Source organism: Nematolebias whitei, chromosome 23 (assembly GCF_014905685.2).
Source record: "Nematolebias whitei isolate Nwh7 chromosome 23, NemWhi1, whole genome shotgun sequence".
Classification (NCBI taxonomy): domain Eukaryota; kingdom Metazoa; phylum Chordata; class Actinopteri; order Cyprinodontiformes; family Rivulidae; genus Nematolebias; species Nematolebias whitei.
Window position 1 is genome coordinate 11668879 of NC_056520.1, and position 18191 is coordinate 11687069.

The 18191-nt window shown below is 39.8% G+C and overlaps 1 protein-coding gene and 1 long non-coding RNA gene across 2 annotated transcripts in view; one reads left to right on the forward strand and one right to left on the reverse strand.

Annotated features, from left to right (window-relative positions):
• Nucleotides 1-4741: 4741 nt before the first annotated feature.
• LOC119428722 lies at nucleotides 4742-10002 on the reverse strand. Its single transcript, XR_005187713.1, has 3 exons — nucleotides 9914-10002; nucleotides 5429-5511; nucleotides 4742-4821 (listed from the first exon to the last, which is right to left on the reverse strand). It is a non-coding gene; the product is annotated as an uncharacterized LOC119428722 (long non-coding RNA).
• Nucleotides 10003-11742: 1740 nt separating this feature from the next.
• Nucleotides 11743-18191, forward strand: part of cnot9 (CCR4-NOT transcription complex subunit 9) — a 7929-nt gene continuing 1480 nt past the window's right edge. The window contains exons 1-7 of the mRNA XM_037696391.1: nucleotides 11743-11909; nucleotides 12177-12356; nucleotides 14419-14534; nucleotides 16215-16324; nucleotides 16426-16535; nucleotides 16656-16754; nucleotides 16851-16942. Coding sequence (XP_037552319.1) covers nucleotides 11892-11909; nucleotides 12177-12356; nucleotides 14419-14534; nucleotides 16215-16324; nucleotides 16426-16535; nucleotides 16656-16754; nucleotides 16851-16942 — 725 coding nt within the window. The 5' untranslated portion in view covers nucleotides 11743-11891. The remainder of the gene's footprint in view (nucleotides 11910-12176; nucleotides 12357-14418; nucleotides 14535-16214; nucleotides 16325-16425; nucleotides 16536-16655; nucleotides 16755-16850; nucleotides 16943-18191) is intronic.

The following is an 18191-nucleotide window of genomic DNA, read 5'->3' on the forward strand; positions in this document are numbered from 1 at the left end:
TACATGTTGGACAGACTGACAGTCCACTGGTCTACATGTTGGACAGAGTGACAGTCCACTGGTCTATACGTTGGACAGAGTGACAATCAACTGGTCTACATGTTGTACAGACTGACAGTCTTCTGGTCTACAAAGTGCAGCATGGAGATGACAGTGAACACAACACATGGAAAAGTACTTGTTATACATGAACGCACCATAAATATGGAGTCCAGCTGTGTTTGATGGTGCTGGGCAGACTGAGCACTGGGAAACTCTGAGCTCTGCTGGTCCACTCTGTGGAGAAATCGTGAAGAATTAGCTCCTATTCTATGTCTACACCGAGACAAACACAAACTAAAGGAAGTGAACCAGACCTGTTCAGAATTTTTAGAAACTGGAAAATTTCTAATGAAATTCTCAAGGGTGCCTATTGCCCAAATTCCCAGCATCCATCCATTATGCCCAATATCCATTCACTTTCTTTTCTAAAGCTCAGTAGTAAGTTGGGGGCAACTGTGGCTGAGTGGTTAGAGCATTCATCCTCCAATGCAAGAGTTGTGGGTTCGATTCCACCAGTAGTCACATGCCGGAGTGTCCCTGGGCAAGACACTAAACCCCTCATTGCCTCCAATGTGTGTCCCATCAGTGTATGAATGTGATAAAGCACTGATTATTCTTTGTATAGAAATAGTAAAGTGTTGTATGAATGGGTAAATAAGGGCACAGATTGTAGCGTAAAGCACTTTTGAGTATCTTGATAATATAGAAAGGCTCTGTACAAGTACAGTCCATTTACCATTCTTATTTTGATATAATCTGAGCTACAAAAATGCTAAAAAATTGATGAATAAACTGAACAGAGAACCAAGACCATAATAAATGGTAAAGCTGCCACAAGTGGCTCTTTAGTCGCCATAGTTGCCACAAAACCTAGACTCTCACTACCCTGATAGCACTCCTAAAAAGTCAATTTATTTTCAAAGTTATGTTCTAATACTTATCAGCAGTTAGTTTCTTATCAGTCATGATCAATCATAGTGCATACAATATAGAAGTAGAAGTTTTTTTAGGGCTAGGCTAGTTTCAGATCGTTAATGGTTTTTCAGGCTTATAAGCAAATCTTTCTCAAAAATGACATACTGATGTAAAAGAATGTTACATTACTTAATGTAACAAGAGTTTACCTTTTGTAAGTTTAAACATTTGAAATGTGACTTGACCGCAATGCAATTTGAATATCCTTTGGTAAAATCTTCAAAAATCACAATACCTTCAAATGTGATTGGGTAAAATTATTAAATATATCAAAATGCCAGTTCAAACAATGTAAAGAACGATGGTGGGTTTTTAATGCAATAGGGTTCTCCCTGTTAAAAGGTCGTCATTCCCTTCCACTCTTGCTAATGTGTTTGTTCAAGCAGGAGAATTAAAACAAAGTCAAGATTCAACACAATTTGCTGGCTTTCTTTAAATGGAGAACTTTTACCATGAGATGACTTTTGTTGTGAATTGGCACTATATAAATAAACTGAATTAAAAATGTTAATTCTTTCTTGCTTGTGTACCTACAAAAAAAAAAAAAAAAACTTTAAACTGACCATTTCAGCAGCTCACCTCGGATCCACTGGGAGGAGACCCCAGGGAAGACCCAGGACACGCTGGAGAGTCTATGTCTCTCAGTTGGCCTGGGAATGCCTTGGAATCCTCCCAGAAGAGCTGGAAGAGGTGGCTATGGAAAGAGATGTCTGGGCTTCCCTGCTCAAGATGCTGCCTCCGCGACCCGACGTCGGAACAAGTGGAAGAAAATGGATGGATGGCTGGACCTCAGGTCCAGATACGAATGGCATCCTTCCACTTGAAGATGTTCAGCCTCTATTTGGTTGTTCTTTAAGGGAAAACCTCTGAATTTAGGTTTGAAATGAGGTTCCAGCCCATAAGATGCTGTTCTTTCATAGATCCTAATAAAGAGACAGATTTTCTTATTGAATGATGTTCTGTTGTGGACCCCTACTGGCCTTGTTTGTTTTTTACTCTCTCCATGTTATATACACTATATTATCCCAACCTGCAATAATAAAGAACTTAGAATGGACTGAGTTGATATAGGTTACTCTTTCCTGAAAGTTGTATTCAATAACCTATCTGTTTCTTTTGTATAGAAATGTCAGAGGTTATTCCAGGGATCTTCTGGGTCTACTCTTGCAGTTTGGGAGTTCCAGCTCCGAGTTCTTCAATGGCGGCAAGCTCCACTGAGGTCTCAACTTTCCACAATTCCTCTTCTTCCTCTTTCAGCCCTTCATAGTTATTTATCTTTTCACGTTCCGTCTTGATGGTACTCATTTGTATTTGGAAGTTGGAAAGTTCCCAGATGAAAGATCAACTGTACGCATGCTTATCAAATGCGACTGCACCACTCCCCTTCTGAGCGCATGTTCACCAATTACAACTGCTGAACTCCTCCCCGTTGCCTGATCTTCTTAGTTTCAGTGGTATAGCAAAGAAGAATTGTGTGCGTGTGTGTCTGCATCTGTGAGGAACACAAGCAGAAAGAACAACAAAAAAAGAATGGTTCGCAACTGTCTGCAACTCAGTTCTCACTGTTCGTTTTAAAGAGCCATACAACGGATTTGAACCGTTCATGATAGTCATATCTCCAAGACATTCTGCGTTATTGACTTTTAACAGCCTGGTCACTGGGCACAACCATTAACAAATTCTACTAGTTTTCTGATTTTCCACTGGAACATAGTTAATCGACGTCATTCCAAGGTCCAAATTCTGACTTTTGTGGTAAATGGAAAATGGCATCAAGTTGTGTTTCACCATTCCCAGATCCGAGTTTAAACTTCCCAGGTAAATGGAATGCAACAACGCATATCGTATGCTAGTAGCCCAGTTCTTATCAAAATGTCTGCTTCTCCAATGTTCGATGTAGACGTTGTACATTTGTACAATATCTGGTCCAGCATGACTTTCACATTTGTCTTGTTGAGTACACACAGAGGTTACTTTCATTCATTCATTCAATCTTTATCTAAACAGATAAATCACATTGAGCTTTGAAGACTCATTTACAAGTGAGATCTGTTTGGACAGACAATAAAGTGGTAAAAGTGACAACATGGGTTTTGGAGGCCAAAAAATTCCTAACATGCTCTTAATCGTTGGCTGAAGATTAATAGGGGAGTGGTGGCGCAGAGGTTAGAGAAGGTGGGCCTGTGATCGGAAGATCGCCGGTTCAAGCCCCTGTACCGACAACATCAAAAAATGTAGGTGGGGTAGGTGAAGCACCCACCCTCATTCGCCCCACTCTGGGCCCATGAGCAAGGCCCTTAACACCCATCTGCTCCCTAAACAGGTCTCTCTTGAAAATTAGTTCTCGTGGCTCAATGGGACTACCTGTATAAATAAAGGGTAAATGAAAAAAAATATATAATAATATAATAATATAATAATATAAATAAATAATCTGCTCATTTCTAAGATTTTGTACTCCACTTCCAATTACTGCCTTACAGTCAATAGCGCCCTCTGGTGTGAAGGAGTGATACCAACAAAAATACACAGCTACAGACAATTCGCTGTGTAAAGCTGTGGGTTCCTGTTTACGGTTTTCCAAAAAATATATTTTTGCATACTTTCAGCTATTTTAACCATTCGTATATCAAAACGTTCAGCTCGTTTAAGACATTAGGGCAGGGGTGTCAAACTCACTTACAAAAGGGGGCCAAAATTAAAACCTTTTTCAAATTAAGGGCCAATTTCAGAATCTACAATAACTCAAATCAGATACCCAACGTCTTTTCTTGGTCACAAGTTCCTCAACAAGTGTTTGATTGGTCTCATTTGATGTTCTTTCTTGTGTTTATGACATCATAATCAAAGATTACTAGAAAAAATTAAAGAGAGAGAAATATTTTACGTTTCACATATCATCTTGGGGGCCAGATGAGATGTCAACGAGGGCCACCTTTGGCCCCCGGGCCTTGAGTTTGACACATATGCATTAGGGCATTAATTTTAAGTGTAACCGTTACTTTTTTTATTGAACTTTATTCATATTTTACCTCGTACAAATACATTAAAAAGTTTTTTTAATTTGGTAAAAAATTGTTTTGAAATAAACTTTAGCATATTTGCTTCAGTTTAGAATTTAACTTCTGTTTTGCTATTTTTTTGCTATTTGCTACAGTTTAGCTAATTTTAGCTTTAAGCTACAATGTAGCAAAATTCATCTTTTAGCTACACTAACTATTTTTTATCTTGTTGGCTCTGTTTTGCAAAATGTTGCTTTAAGTCACTGTTTTGCTAAGTTTTAGCTACTGTTTTGATAAGTTGAGCTGTAAGCTTTTATTTTGCTAACTGTATCGTTTAGCTGCAGTTTTGTCACTTTGGCTTTAAGCTATGGTTTTAGCTGATATTAGCTTTCAGCTACAATTTTACTCAATTTAGCTCCTGTTCTGCTGGTTTTAACTTTAGCAATTCAGTTTCAATTTTTTAAACATATTTCAGCTAAATAATTTAGCACTCAGCATTCGCGCTGCGTTTTCTGCAAAAAGGCTGATTTCTTCATTCACTTTAATTAATTCAGCCCATTTTTCATTCACTCGCTTCTTATTAGGGTTTTATGAGTCTGATCAGAACAGAAATTTTATATTCACTTTGAAATACCTCAAATTAAAGATGTCTGACTGATGGCGTAAACTCGTTTTTAAAGCGCAGAGTCCTCCAGTGAACAGGATGGGTTCAGCCTTTGACTCATTGCTCCTAAAGGACAAACAGCTAGGTTCAAACTGAAAGTTGGATTCGGAGTCAGGTTCTGGTTCAAATGCATGGATCCTGAAAGAGACAAGAAGAAAACTTTTGAGTTTGATGAAAAAAAGTGTAAAATAAGAAAACAAAATAAAGAAGTAAATAAAAAAAAGTAGCATTCTTAAATACTGGCACTTAGTGTTTGATAAGCCTGGAAAAAGACAAAAAGTGGCAAGTTTAACCTCCTAATTTCAAAATGTGTGTTTTTATGTTTGAGATTTTGCTAGTCCAAAATGAGTAAAGGGAAAAAATGTACACCAAGCAAAAATTCAGCAGGATAAACCTGTATGATTGTAGTTACGGAGGCCAGCACAGGGGTGTCCATTGCCCCCTGACCCCCCTCTGATAGCGCCCATGGATATCACCTCAAATAAAGTACTAACTATTGATAAATATTAGGCAGAACATCCCTTTAAAAGTTGACCTTTAAAATCTGAGGAATCAGTTATTAGGTATTCATCAGGTATGATCTAATATTTATTGCCAAAATTAGCTTTGAACACAAATATAAAGTATTTATACGTGTTGTACTTTGATGTAATTTATCTGAATACTTCCTCAGTTGTTGTATGAATTATAAATGGCAGGTTCAGGTTAATAATACTGATCATTAAGCAACATCACGTGAACTTACGTGTTCTTCAAAGAAAGTCTTCCTTTACATACAGCTGGTAGACTCATAGCTGCTTTTTACGGTCTCAACATTCTGTGAAATACCTGACAACAACAAAAAAGATTAAATGAAAAATTACAAAAAACACTCATTAGACCAGAAAACACAATTTTATTTTATTTTTTTTTGTCAGATTTTTTGAAAGTAAAAAGTTGGTGAGCTTGGCGACCTCTGGTGGTAAAATATTAAACTGCATAATGTTGGTTCGGGGCCAATATCAAACTGTTTAAAATGTGTTTTAAAAATTATCATTGAATTTAATGGCTTTTTAAAAACCTTTTGCACAATTATTTACCAATAGAGCAAATTTAAAAATAACAGATTTAGGAAGAAGAGGGTAAAGATAATGAATAGATAGATGGTATAAGTACAGAGAGGGTCAGAAAGAACTCCGTGTCTTTGCAGACTTAGAAAAAGCATATGACAGGGTGCTGAGAGGGGAGGTGTGGTATTGCATGAGGAGATCTGGAGTGGCAGAGAAGTACGTTAGACTGGTACAGGACATGTATGAGGACAGTGGTGAGATGTGCTTTAGGAGTGACAGATAGCTTCAAGGTGGAGGTGGGAGTGCATCAAGGATCCGCTCTGAGCCCCTTCTTGTTTGCTCTGGTGATGGACCGACTAACAGATGAGGTCAGGCAGGAATCATCATGGACTATGATGTTTGCAGATGACATTGTGATCTGTGGTGAGAACAGGGAACAGGTGGAAGAGAACTTGGAGAAGTGGAGGTATGCACTTGAAAGAAGAGGAATGAAAGTCATCCATAGTAAGACAGAGTGCATGTGTGTGAATGAGAGGGAGGCTGGTGGAACAGAGGCTCCAAGGAGCAGAGGTCACAAAGGTGCAGGACTTCAAGTACTTGGGTTCCACTATCCAGGAAAATGGGGAGTGTGGTATAGAGGTCAAGAAGAGAGTCCAGGCAGGATGGAGTGGATGGAGGAAAGTTTCAGGAGTGATTTGTGACAAACGCATGGCAGCAATGGTCAAAGGAAAAGTTTACAAGACAGTGGTGAAGCCAGCTATGATGTATGGTCTGGAGAAAAAAAGACAGGAGAAAGATGTTGAGGTTCTCCTTAGGAGTGACAAGGATGGATAAGATTAGGAATGAGATCATCAGAGGTACAGCACAGGTTGAACAACTGGGAGATAAAGTTAGAGAGGCCAGACTGAGATGGTTTGGACATGTCCAGAAGAGGGACAGTGGGTATATTGGCAGAAGGAAAATGCCAGAAAAAAGACAAAGAGGAGAAATATGGATGCAGTTAGAGATGACATGGAGGTAGTTGGAGGACAGAGGATGTAGAGGACGGAGTGAGATGGACGAGGATGGATGACTCACTGTGAACCCTGAAAAAGGGAAAAGCTAAAAGAACAGTTTTTCCATGTACATGTATTACAGGAGCTTGTCATGTGGGTGTTTTTGAGGACAGCACTGAAACCAAAAACAAGAAGCTGTAAAGTTTCATCATCCTGGAATCTACGGGGGAAATCCAGAGTTTTATTTTTACTCTCAAGCATGAAGACAGGCAGGTCAGGCAGCTTTTAGAGCCGTCAGAGAGCGTAGGGTGTGGTCATGTTTATCTGATGATCAATGATCTGCCCCACAGTAAGTGTTGAGAGACAGGTGTCTAAACTCAACAGATTATTATGCAAGCCTATCACAACATGGCATTCAGCCCTGCGCAGTTCTCTGACAAACTGTGTCAGCTTTTCACAGTCCACTGGGACAAAGTTCCATACCACACCTTATTGTCATCTAGTAAAGTTTGGTATCAGGACTGTCTGACATGACAATCGGTTACTGACACCGAGTCCAAAGGTTTAGACGTTGTATAAATTGCAAATAAAAAGCAGAATGCACGGAGTTTCAAACCTTATATATGTATATGTCTTTCACAATGCAACACGGTAAACAAATACAACATTTTAACTAAGAACTGTAATATTTTTAGGAAATAAAAGGCAATTTTTAATATGATGGCAGCAAGGCATCTCAAAAGGTTGTTCCAGGTTCATGTCCCAACTATTCAATGGTCCTGAGTCTACTTTGCCAGATTTTTCACATCATGATGCGCAAAGTGTCTGGACTGCAACCAGGTCAGTTCAGAAACCGGACTCTTGCACAGTACTATGAAGCCATAATGGTGTAAAAGATGGATTATAAGTTTTAATATCACCTTGGATTGGAGTGGATGTTGTTTGTACCCCATAAATGTTTGCGCAGTGATGGTTCCTTTGTGTAAGCTTCTCATGTCAAAGGCACTAACGCACCCCCATACCGTGAGAGAGGTAGGTTGTTGAACTTTGTGCTAATAACCCTCTCCTTTTTAGTATGAAGTGTTGTACATTGTTTTATCAAAATATAAAATCAGCATATGTGGAAGACACAGTGGACTGCGTTTGCAGACAATAGTTTGTGGAGGTGTTTCTAAGTCCACACAGTGATGTCCAAAACAGAATCCGACCGTTTCTTAATGCAGTGGCCTCTGCGGACCTGAAGAACACAGACAACCAGTGTTCACTTTGGGTTTTGTCCTTTGAGCTCAGAGATTTCTCTAGATTCTTCAACTCTTTTCATGAGTTTATGAGCTCTTCTGTGAGATTCAATGATGCTTAATTTGTAAACCAAACAATGCCCAAAATTTGCATAAAGTAGATGCTATTTCCTGCATTCTGGTGTATTTTAATGAGTCGTTAAACATCCGTTTACCTACATTTGTAAATACTTGATTCAAGAACTATTTTAGAGAGCAACAAGAAGTAGCCTGACCAACAGCTCTCCTTGTGTGAATAGAGCACATTCCGCTTCTCTCAAGCATCCTACCCCACTCATGTGCTTCAATAATCAGTTTGTTTAGTTGTACCATGAGAAGACATTTTTTATTTTAATGAAAGTAAATTGGACTGTCTTTGACATTTTGATTGCTGTTATTTTGACAAAGTGGCGCCGTTGTTTTGATACGTGACACCCACTTAAACTGTAAAACTGATCTGCAATTTAGTTGTGCTGTTTAATTATATTTTTGTGTTTTTAATTAAATTGCCCATGACTGTACTTTTAGGGGCGGAGCTTTTTTTTTAAGAGTGCAAGCAGAAATGCTTAATTGAAGGGGCAGCTCGTATGTGATATTAGGAAGCTTGTAAGTGGCTATTATGTTTAAAATTAGTGTTTATGTAATTATTTTCAGATTACATATCTAATATAGGTTTTATTTGTTCAAGGCAGTCAAAATTATTCATAACTTTATTATTAGTAAGGCTGAGAGTTAACGGATCCTTAGTGGAGCGCACCCGGTCAAAATAAGAGAGATCTTGTTCCGGCAGGGTCTGGCTCAAATTAAGCTCTGGTTGCAAAATGTTAAGAAACAGCCTTGAATGGTCCATAAGTTGCCCATTCCAAATGTTTTTCAAATGTGTTGTTGCCATCAGAAATAAAAAATAAAAAGATTTTCCTAAATATGGTACAGTTTCTATTTATAACATCTAAAACTGAATAACTTGTGGAGTCAATCCCATTCAACATGGCAGTCATCGCTAAGCAACCTTGGTAAACACAAAAATGGCTAACCGAGCCAATTTTACATATGCCAAGTACAAATATGGTGTGGTAGTAGCCGAGACTGATCCTCAACACAAATTGTAAGTGCTAACGGATGGGAGTGAGATCTGTTTTCAAACCTTTGCCATTAACTATTAGAGTCAATGTTGTAATTTTGTTAAAATATTTCATTATTGATTGGATTTTATTAAATCTTAAAAAAAAATAAAATAAAACAATCAGCAGGTGCATATTTGCAGCTGATGAAATTTTGGAGTCAACCCAAACCAAGATGGCTGCCACAACTAACTGACCTTATTATTGCTATATATCAGTCAGTTTATCAGATATTGAGCTCAACTTTTGTGTTGCAGTAGCTGAACATGATCCTCAACACATACTCCAAACTACACATTTTACCTACAAATCGGACAACTGTTGATATCAATCCTTTTTTGTCTGTTAGAAAAATATCTCATGAACCGCTTGATAAATTTCAATAAAACTCTCAGAAAGTCATCACTGGATGCACATCTATTATTGTTTAATGTCTGGAGTCATCCCAATTAAAGATGGCCACCACAGCTAATAGAGCTAGTGCTAATAGATCATGCAAAACATTGCCAATTATTTTACAAGGTTTGACCCAAGTGGAAATAATAACCCCATCATTTCTCAACATAAAATGATTCCCTCTTTGGAAATTATTCTTAAAACACAGGAATGAAGTGAACACCTGAGGTATTGCTTTATACATTCATATGCACCGACTATATTGTATGTTTTAAACCTACTGAAAACAAGAAAATAGCAGTTCAATAACATCCTACCAAAAAGAACTAAAACATTTTAAATAGCAGAAACAGTGAACTTCTTAAAGTGAAATACAAAGAAGCTAAACTTACTGTTTAAGACAGTCCTCAGTGTTGAAGAAGCCGACTCCACTTCACGTCTGAACCCTGAAACCAAGAACACCTCGCAGCAGCAAACAGAAAGGGGCGGGGACAGACCGTGTCAGTCCCATACCATATTTGGAAATGGGACTCCGGAAACAGAAAGGGGGCGTGGACCGACCAGTGTCTGTCCCATACCATATTTGGAAATGGGACTCCGAAACTGAAGGGGGCGCTATTTCCTTTACCAGCCGTGTTATGTCACGTGGTATGTGACTTAAAAAAAAATGATTACGGCTTTTAAAATAATAATAATAATAATAATAATAAACAACTTAGCGGTTTTAAGATATTGTTAATTATACTGTTAGATAATATTGCCCCTCTTAATATTTTAGGAAAACTATTTATCCTATTTTCTTCATAAAATGAAGAACAACTCTCAGCATCCTCTTCATCAGACTAACAGTGTCTTCAGTCAGGCTTACAAGAGATCCTTCCTGCCCACAGCCATCAGCATCTAGAACAGGGGGTCTGCAACCTGCGGCTCTGGAGCCACATGCGGTTCTTTGGACCCTCTGCAGCGGTTCTTTCGAGCGTTGATCTAAACTCACTTTAAACTGAATTTTATTGGTTCTTATAACAACTTAAAGGGCTGGTTTTCGCAGTTTCTCTGTCATTTCCTTTGCGAATATGTGAATACTAGAACCAATAGGAGTAAAACATTATTTAACATTATTTATTCGAAGTTGGGTTTTCCACAATTAAAATAATTTACCTAGCCCTGCATAGTTGTTATATTTTTTTATTTATTAATGGGGAAGAACATATTATTTTTCCTTCTTTACAAGAATCTAGTCTTTTTTTTGTCTTAAAATGTAAGAAATATCAACAAAGCATATATTAAATATTTTTAGCTTTACAATGTCCAGAGCATTACCCTACCCAACTACCCTACTGGTCTGAAAATTGTCCTCCAACACTGTGTGGACACACCAGTTGAGAATCACAGCTGTACCAGGTGTTGTGGCTCCGGACACGTTTAATTTAGTGAACAAAGGAGCAGAAATGGCTCTTTTGATCGTAAAGGTTGCAGACCCCTGATCTAGAACAACTCTTCAATGAAACCAAGATGATGAGTAACAACAATCCAACATTTTTCAGTCAAGTCATCTGGACAGTTTCCTTCTTTTTGTGCTGAAACGTTTCACCTTCAATCCAGAAGGCTTCATCAGTCAAGGAAACGCACAACAAAACTGATTCTTCCACCAACAGCTTACTCCAAAGTGGAACAAACCAGTTCTGCTTGTGATAAGATGGTCTCTTTGTTACGCCCCCTCCTCCATTGCCGGCCCTCTTCCTTGTTGACAGTCTTGTCAAACTGGTTGAAAACAACAAAGTCCGTGCTCAATAATCCAGGTATACAATCCAACATTTTTCAATCAGGTCATCCGGACAGTTTCTTCTTTTTTTTGTGCTGAAACGTTTCACCTTCGATCCAGAAGGCTTCATCAGTCAAGGAAACACACAACACAAAATTGATTCAAATCAGTTTTGTGTTGTGTGGGGGGGAAAAGAAAAGCATTAATTAAACAAGGAAGCAGGGAAATACAACGATACATTATTTTACTGCAAAACAACTAGAGCAATGCATTCCAAACAAAATACATATTTTATCTGAAATCACTATTTGGAAAATCTTAATATATATATATATTTTTTTTTTTACTTCTTCCCTTCGACAGTTTTAAAGGCCACTTTTTCCCTTTCCAAAATGGCGGCCGTGTGGACGTCCCGCATGCGTTCTTTTAATTTGAAAGGAAACACCCGGATGTGCTTAGCTTTTCCGGTTTACCAAGTGCTAACCGCTATGTAGCAGAGGTTCGGGGTCTCAGCAATGTAGTATGTTCTTTGCTTCCAAAAAAAAGTCTAAACATTTGCAGCATTAAGTTTTAAAGATATTGCTGGATCAACTGCATCGCTTGTTAGCATGTTGGCTACAGGAGCGGTAAGTACAAACGCAAACCTTCAAACGAGCTAACAGGCTAAGCTAATATGCTAATTGTTAATGTTTTGTGGTTTTCAGTGGAGCGTTAAGTTAATATTTATATTTCACTCGTCTGCAGCAGTTTTCACAGCTTCGTCGCCTTAATGATATAAAGACACTTCAGGCATTGACAAGAAATGCACTAATTTATTAAGAAATATTAATATTTTTTGTTATGGACCGTGTTTTGGTAAGGCTGATGCGCTGCTATGTTTCCTCTTTACTCAGGCTGTGACGACGGCCCTCGCACAAGTGGATAGAGAAAAGATCTACCTGTGGATCAATGAGCTCTCCAGCCCAGAGACCAGGGAGAACGCGCTGCTGGAGCTCAGCAAGAAGAGGGAGTCCGTACCAGACCTGGCTCCGATGCTCTGGCACTCCTGCGGGACCATAGCGGCCCTGCTGCAGGTGAGATGGACTCTGTGTTGCCAGATAGAGTCGAGGTTTTCCAGCTCAAAAGTCAGTTAAAAACCGTCCCCATCACACAAAAAACCCGCCCAATCAATATATTGTTATATTTACTGTTTGAACACACTCATACACACATACAGTATATGTGTGTGTGTGTGTATACAGTATATATATATATATATATATATATATATACACACACACACACACACAACCCCAATACTCCCCACCCCATGTAAAGATATATTGGTGTTTATTTCAAATTCAAAAATACTTTATTAATCCTAGAGGGAAATTAAGTGTTGTCGTAGCTCATCATCCTGGTTTCATTCAAGAGTTGTTGTTGTAGATGCCGATAGCTGTGGGCAGGAAGGATCTCCTGCAGTGAAGCCGAAGAATCTGGCTACAGATACCGATCCGTCCACCCAGATCCAGCTTGCTGTCAGATCCGGCGGGCCTCCTGGGCAGCAGGATTGCCCGAATGCCTGACAGAATTCCTCCCTGAGTGATGATCACTCCTCGTAGCAGTCTGTAGAGCTCCTCACGAGCCGAGTTTCTCACCAGCTCCAGGATCTCTGTGGTCCGGTACTCGAGCACCGCTGCCAGGTTGATGGGAATTTGTCCACGGCACCTCCTTTTCAATTCATGTGGGATTTGGGGCTGTAGATGAGATATTTGAGCTTTTGAGATGTTAAGCAGCTGCTCCTTGTTGTTAAAAAACACCTTGTTGCCATGGTTATGCATCATAACAAATGTCCAAAAGTAAAAAGGTTTCAATAAAAAATCCTTCCAGCTGCACAGCGTCCGATACCAGAGTAAATCATCATCATAAAAAAGCGATATACGTCCAGAATAAAGAGGAATTAAAGTTTTCAAAAGCAATAAATCAGAATGAATGTAACAGAGCTGCTCCAACATGCAGCCACCTTGAGCGGCGCAATTCTAGAACCTAGAATATTCTAGGGAATTCTAGAATTCTAGAATATTGATGAACATGTAAACACCAATATATCTTTACAGGGGGTGGGGTGTATTGGGTGTGTGTGTATACAGTGAGAAAAGTAAGTATTTGAACACCTGTGAAAATCAATGTTAATATTTGGTACGGTAGCCTTTGTTTGCAGTTACAGAGGTCAAAGGTTTCCTGTAGTTTGTCACCAGGTGTGCACACTCACTGCAGCAGAGATTTTGGCCCATTCCTCCACACAGATCTTCTCTAGATCAGCCAGGTTTCTGGGCTGAAAGTAACTTAAAACAGAAGCCTTTTATATCGGTGAGTTGTCCCTAGTTCAGGATGAGAAGAACTGATTCGAACTGCTACGAAAAACAAGAAATACTAAAGCATGCAAGTACCAAAAGTGCAAAAGAAATCATAATATAATATTCACAAGGTGCCCTGTGATGGACTTGCGACCTGTCCAGGGTGTCCCCCCCCCCCACCTCTTGCACAGTGACTGGCTGCTGGATATGGGCACCAGAGACCCCCTCGTAACCCGAAAAGGAAGAAGCGGCTACAAACATAATGGTTGGATGCATGGATATTCACAAGGTCCAAAACAAATATAGTAAGCAACAGGATAGAATGTAACGATGCAAGTAGGATTAATTACTCTAAATAAGTATTTCACACATGATATACATTATATTACACAGGTGGTGTGACAGGTTATTGCACCAGTAGTGAGTAACATTTAGATGAACTATGATGGTAAGGTGACATACATAATACAGCCACTTAGTGCATCTTACTCACTACCAAGGAAATGCACCTCGTCGTCTGATAGACAATTGCCCTTTTGATGTGGGTCACCCCGCTGCCTGCATCAACCTCTAATCTGGGCTTGACTACCCATCAAATGTGCCTCCGCATGTCCCTGAGATCCCAGTGTCCTCCTTGGTTCTGTTCTGACCAGCTGCTTTTACATTGTACTTGTGTATGCTGCCGTCTCTACAGGACTGTACATGCGTGTGCCTTCTTTCTTTGACCAGGACACGCAGCTTCTTTTCAGGCTGATTCTTTGTTAGAGATTATTTGCAAATATATTTGTTTGTTTTTTAGGAAATTGTCAACATCTATCCATCGATCAACCCCCCCACGCTGACAGCACACCAGTCCAACAGAGTCTGTAATGCGCTTGCTCTTCTTCAGTGTGTAGCCTCCCATCCAGAGACGAGGTAATGTACAAAAAATGAACTGCGACCAGCTTTATTTATAGAGCACTTTAAACACCCACAGGACCGAAGTGCTGAACACATAATCAAACAAACATACAATCGGACAATAAAGAACGAATGAAATAATTAAAAGTCAACGTTACAGATGGTGTCTAAGGCCAGGGAGCAGACATGGTTTTAAGAAGGGATTTAAAAACAGGCAAGGAAGAGCCTGATGTTCATTGAAGGTCGTTCCGTCGTTTAGGAGCTGCAAAAGCACGGTCTCCTCTGAGCTTACGCTTTGTCTTCGGCACACTCAGGAGCAGCTGATCACGTGACCTGAGGTATTGCAAGTGTGTGTAAGGATGTAGCAACTTGGACAGATAGGGTGGGGCAAGTCCATTCAGAGCTTTAAAAGCAAATAAAATAATTTAAAAATGAATCCTAAAATGTACGGGCAGCCAGTGCAGGGAGGCTAAAACAGGAGAAATGTGGTCAAACTTTCGTGTGCCAGTTAAAAGCCGTGCAGGAGCGTTCTGTACCCTCTGAAGCTGATACACGAGTCACTGATTCCTGTATAGAGTGCGTTACAGTAATCCAACCTAGTGGTCACAAAGGCATGGATTACTGTTTTGAAATGCCACCGAGAAAGAATCGGCTTTACTTTAGCCAGCTGCCTCAAATGGAAAAAAAAAACTAGATTTAACAACTGCTCTGATGTGATTTTCTCACTTTAGTCCAGCATCGACTTTGACCCCTATGTTTGTAATAGTTGGCCTGATATACTGGGCCAAGGAACCAACATCTACATTGGGAGTCTCAGTGGAGCTTCCAAAGACCATCACCTCAGCCTTTTCCTCATTGAAGGGGGCCGAGATGGTGTAGAGGCAGGGCAGCCGACTCGGGACCCGAAAGTCCTGGCTTCGATCTCCAGTCATTGCACGTCTCGTGGCGTCTCTGAGCAGGACACCTCATCCCCAGTTGTTCCCCGCACGCTTTCAATAGCTGCCCACTGCTCCACCTGATGGTGGATGGGTTAAATGCAGAGAGCCAATTTTGCCATACTATGATGACAATACATACACATTATTATTATTATTGAGCTTTACAAAGTTCACAGCCATGCAGGCTTTTATGGCCTCCAGACATGAAAACAGAGGGCCCAGGGAGTTAGTCCCTTTTTTTTTTTTACGGGACATATATCTGTGTATCATCCGCGTAACAATGAAAGGAGATCCCATGTTTTTAAAAAAAAAACAGAGTCAAGAGGGAGCAGGTACAGCGTGAAGAGGAGGGGGCCTAAAATTGAGCCCTGCGGAACCCCACACAAAAGAGGAGCAGAGGAGGACACATTGTCGCTAAGGCAGATGCAGAAAGAACTCTCAGCTAAGTGGGACCTAAACCAGTCCAGTGCTGTACTGCTGACCCCCCCACCCCCCATTGTTTCAAACAGGAAATGGTGAACCTGTTTTTAATCTCATAAGTTTTTCCTGGTTAAGAGACTAACTCTGCATTCTGCCTTTCTAACATGGATGGGACAAATGGAACCCCCACCCTCCAATAACTTTTACAAGAAGCATCACTGACTTTGACCGGACTATTGCAACACCTTGATTTCTTTCCATTTGTTGTTGTTCTGTTGAGGATCTGCTTCTGTGTTTGGCAGCACATTTTTTTACCGTATAGTTCTGTCCTTCACAGATCTGCTTTCCTGGCTGCACATATCCCACTCTTCCTCTACCCATTTTTACACACAGTGAGCAAAACGAGACCATTTGAATACCTCCGACTCACAAGCCTGGGAGTTATTGGTAAGAAATGTTGTGTCTGAAAAGGATTTTTAACTTGAACTTTTAATGAATAAGGAATGATGTCTTTGATGAACTGCGTTTTGTTTGTCGTTCCTCTGTAGGTGCTCTAGTAAAAACTGATGAACAAGAAGTGATCAACTTCCTTCTGACCACAGAGATTATTCCTTTATGCCTTCGCATTATGGAGTCTGGGAGTGAACTTTCCAAAACGGTACTTTCTTTTTACCGTTCTGTTTCAATCTCACACGTTTCCTTGGAAACATTGTTCTCCCTGTTTTGGGTTAATTAAATGGAGCTTGTAAATCAGTAGACAAACCTTCTTGTTTTCCAGGTTGCCACTTTCATCCTTCAGAAGATTCTTCTGGATGACACAGGGCTAGCATACATTTGCCAAACATATGAGCGCTTCTCACATGTTGCTATGATTCTGGTAAGTTGGCTAAACTCATTTCATCATATTGATTGTGTGCAGGGCTTTTTCCCCGTCAGGTCTCATGTTTCTTTCTTCTTTTTTTGTGTGCTTCAGGGTAAAATGGTCCTCCAGCTTTCCAAAGAGCCTTCTGCCCGTCTTCTGAAGCACGTTGTACGCTGTTACTTACGACTGTCAGACAATTCCAGGTATATTATTGAGAGAAAATATTTTTTTCTGTGACAAATAGGTAAAGAAGTTGTGGAGTTGGTATCAAGAGTCAGTATTCTACCTGCAGTATACAGCCATTTGAACAGTGTCATTTTGTTAAATCTGAGAAAAGTCGTTACAAAAAGGAATCTAGCTAACATTTTGTCTGACTGAATTTACTTCCAATGGGAATTTCTGCCTACCTAAAATAACACTAATATCTACTATTTCATAAGAATTCATGTGAGCAACATTTTATAAACCATTTTACATTGTAGGGAAATCGGCATTAAATTGTTATTTCAGTTATTAGTCATTTCCACACATGCCTATGGTTGCTTCAACGCGGGTTGATGGTAGGGGTGGGCGATATAGCTCAAATATAATATTGTGATATTTCAGAGCATTCTAGCAATAACGATAAATTTCGTGATATATCAAAATAAAATAAAAAAACAGAAATCATAGTTATTCATTTGACAAAATTAACTTATGTTACTTTGCAGTATTATATAAAAACTCAAAAAACAAGGGGTAATTTTATTGAAATTTATTTAGTAAAGTATTCAGTCCAAGTATAAAAATAAAAATGATCCTTCTGTTATTTAGATTGAAAAAGTCTGTGCAAAATATAGAGCAACAAAATCCACCACAAAAATTAAAATTGCAGGTGAAAGCAGCTCAGAGCGGGGTGGGGGGAGAGAAAAAAGACTGCGTTTGTACTGGCAGCTTAGAGCGGGGTGGGGAGAGGGAGAGACAGTTGAGCTGTCACTGTCTGTACCCGCAGTTTAGAGCTGGGTGGAGAGAGCTGAGCCGCACGTTGTTTGTTTTTAGCATTTCAGCTAGCTAGTATCGCGCACAACTAATTAGCATTACACCAGTACCGACAGGTGGAGGGGGGTTGTGCAGTTTGGTTTGGTCGTTCGGCGTGCTCGGTTCTGTTAACGGGGTGGGGCGCTTGACGTATTACGTCATGAAATTAGCATATCGTGATATCATTTATTTTCCCGGGCAAGCTTTTTTTACCGGTATTATCGTGAACGATATATGGCCCAGCCGTAGTCGATGATGGCTTCCACACAAGCCGATGATTACTTCCATGAGAGCCAATGGTTGCTTCCACAAGAGTCGATGGTTACTTCAACGCAAGCCGATGGTTGCTTCCACGAGAGCCGATGGTTACTTCCACGAGAGTCGATGTTTGCTTCCACGAGAGCCGATGGTTGCTTCCACGAGAGCCGATGGTTG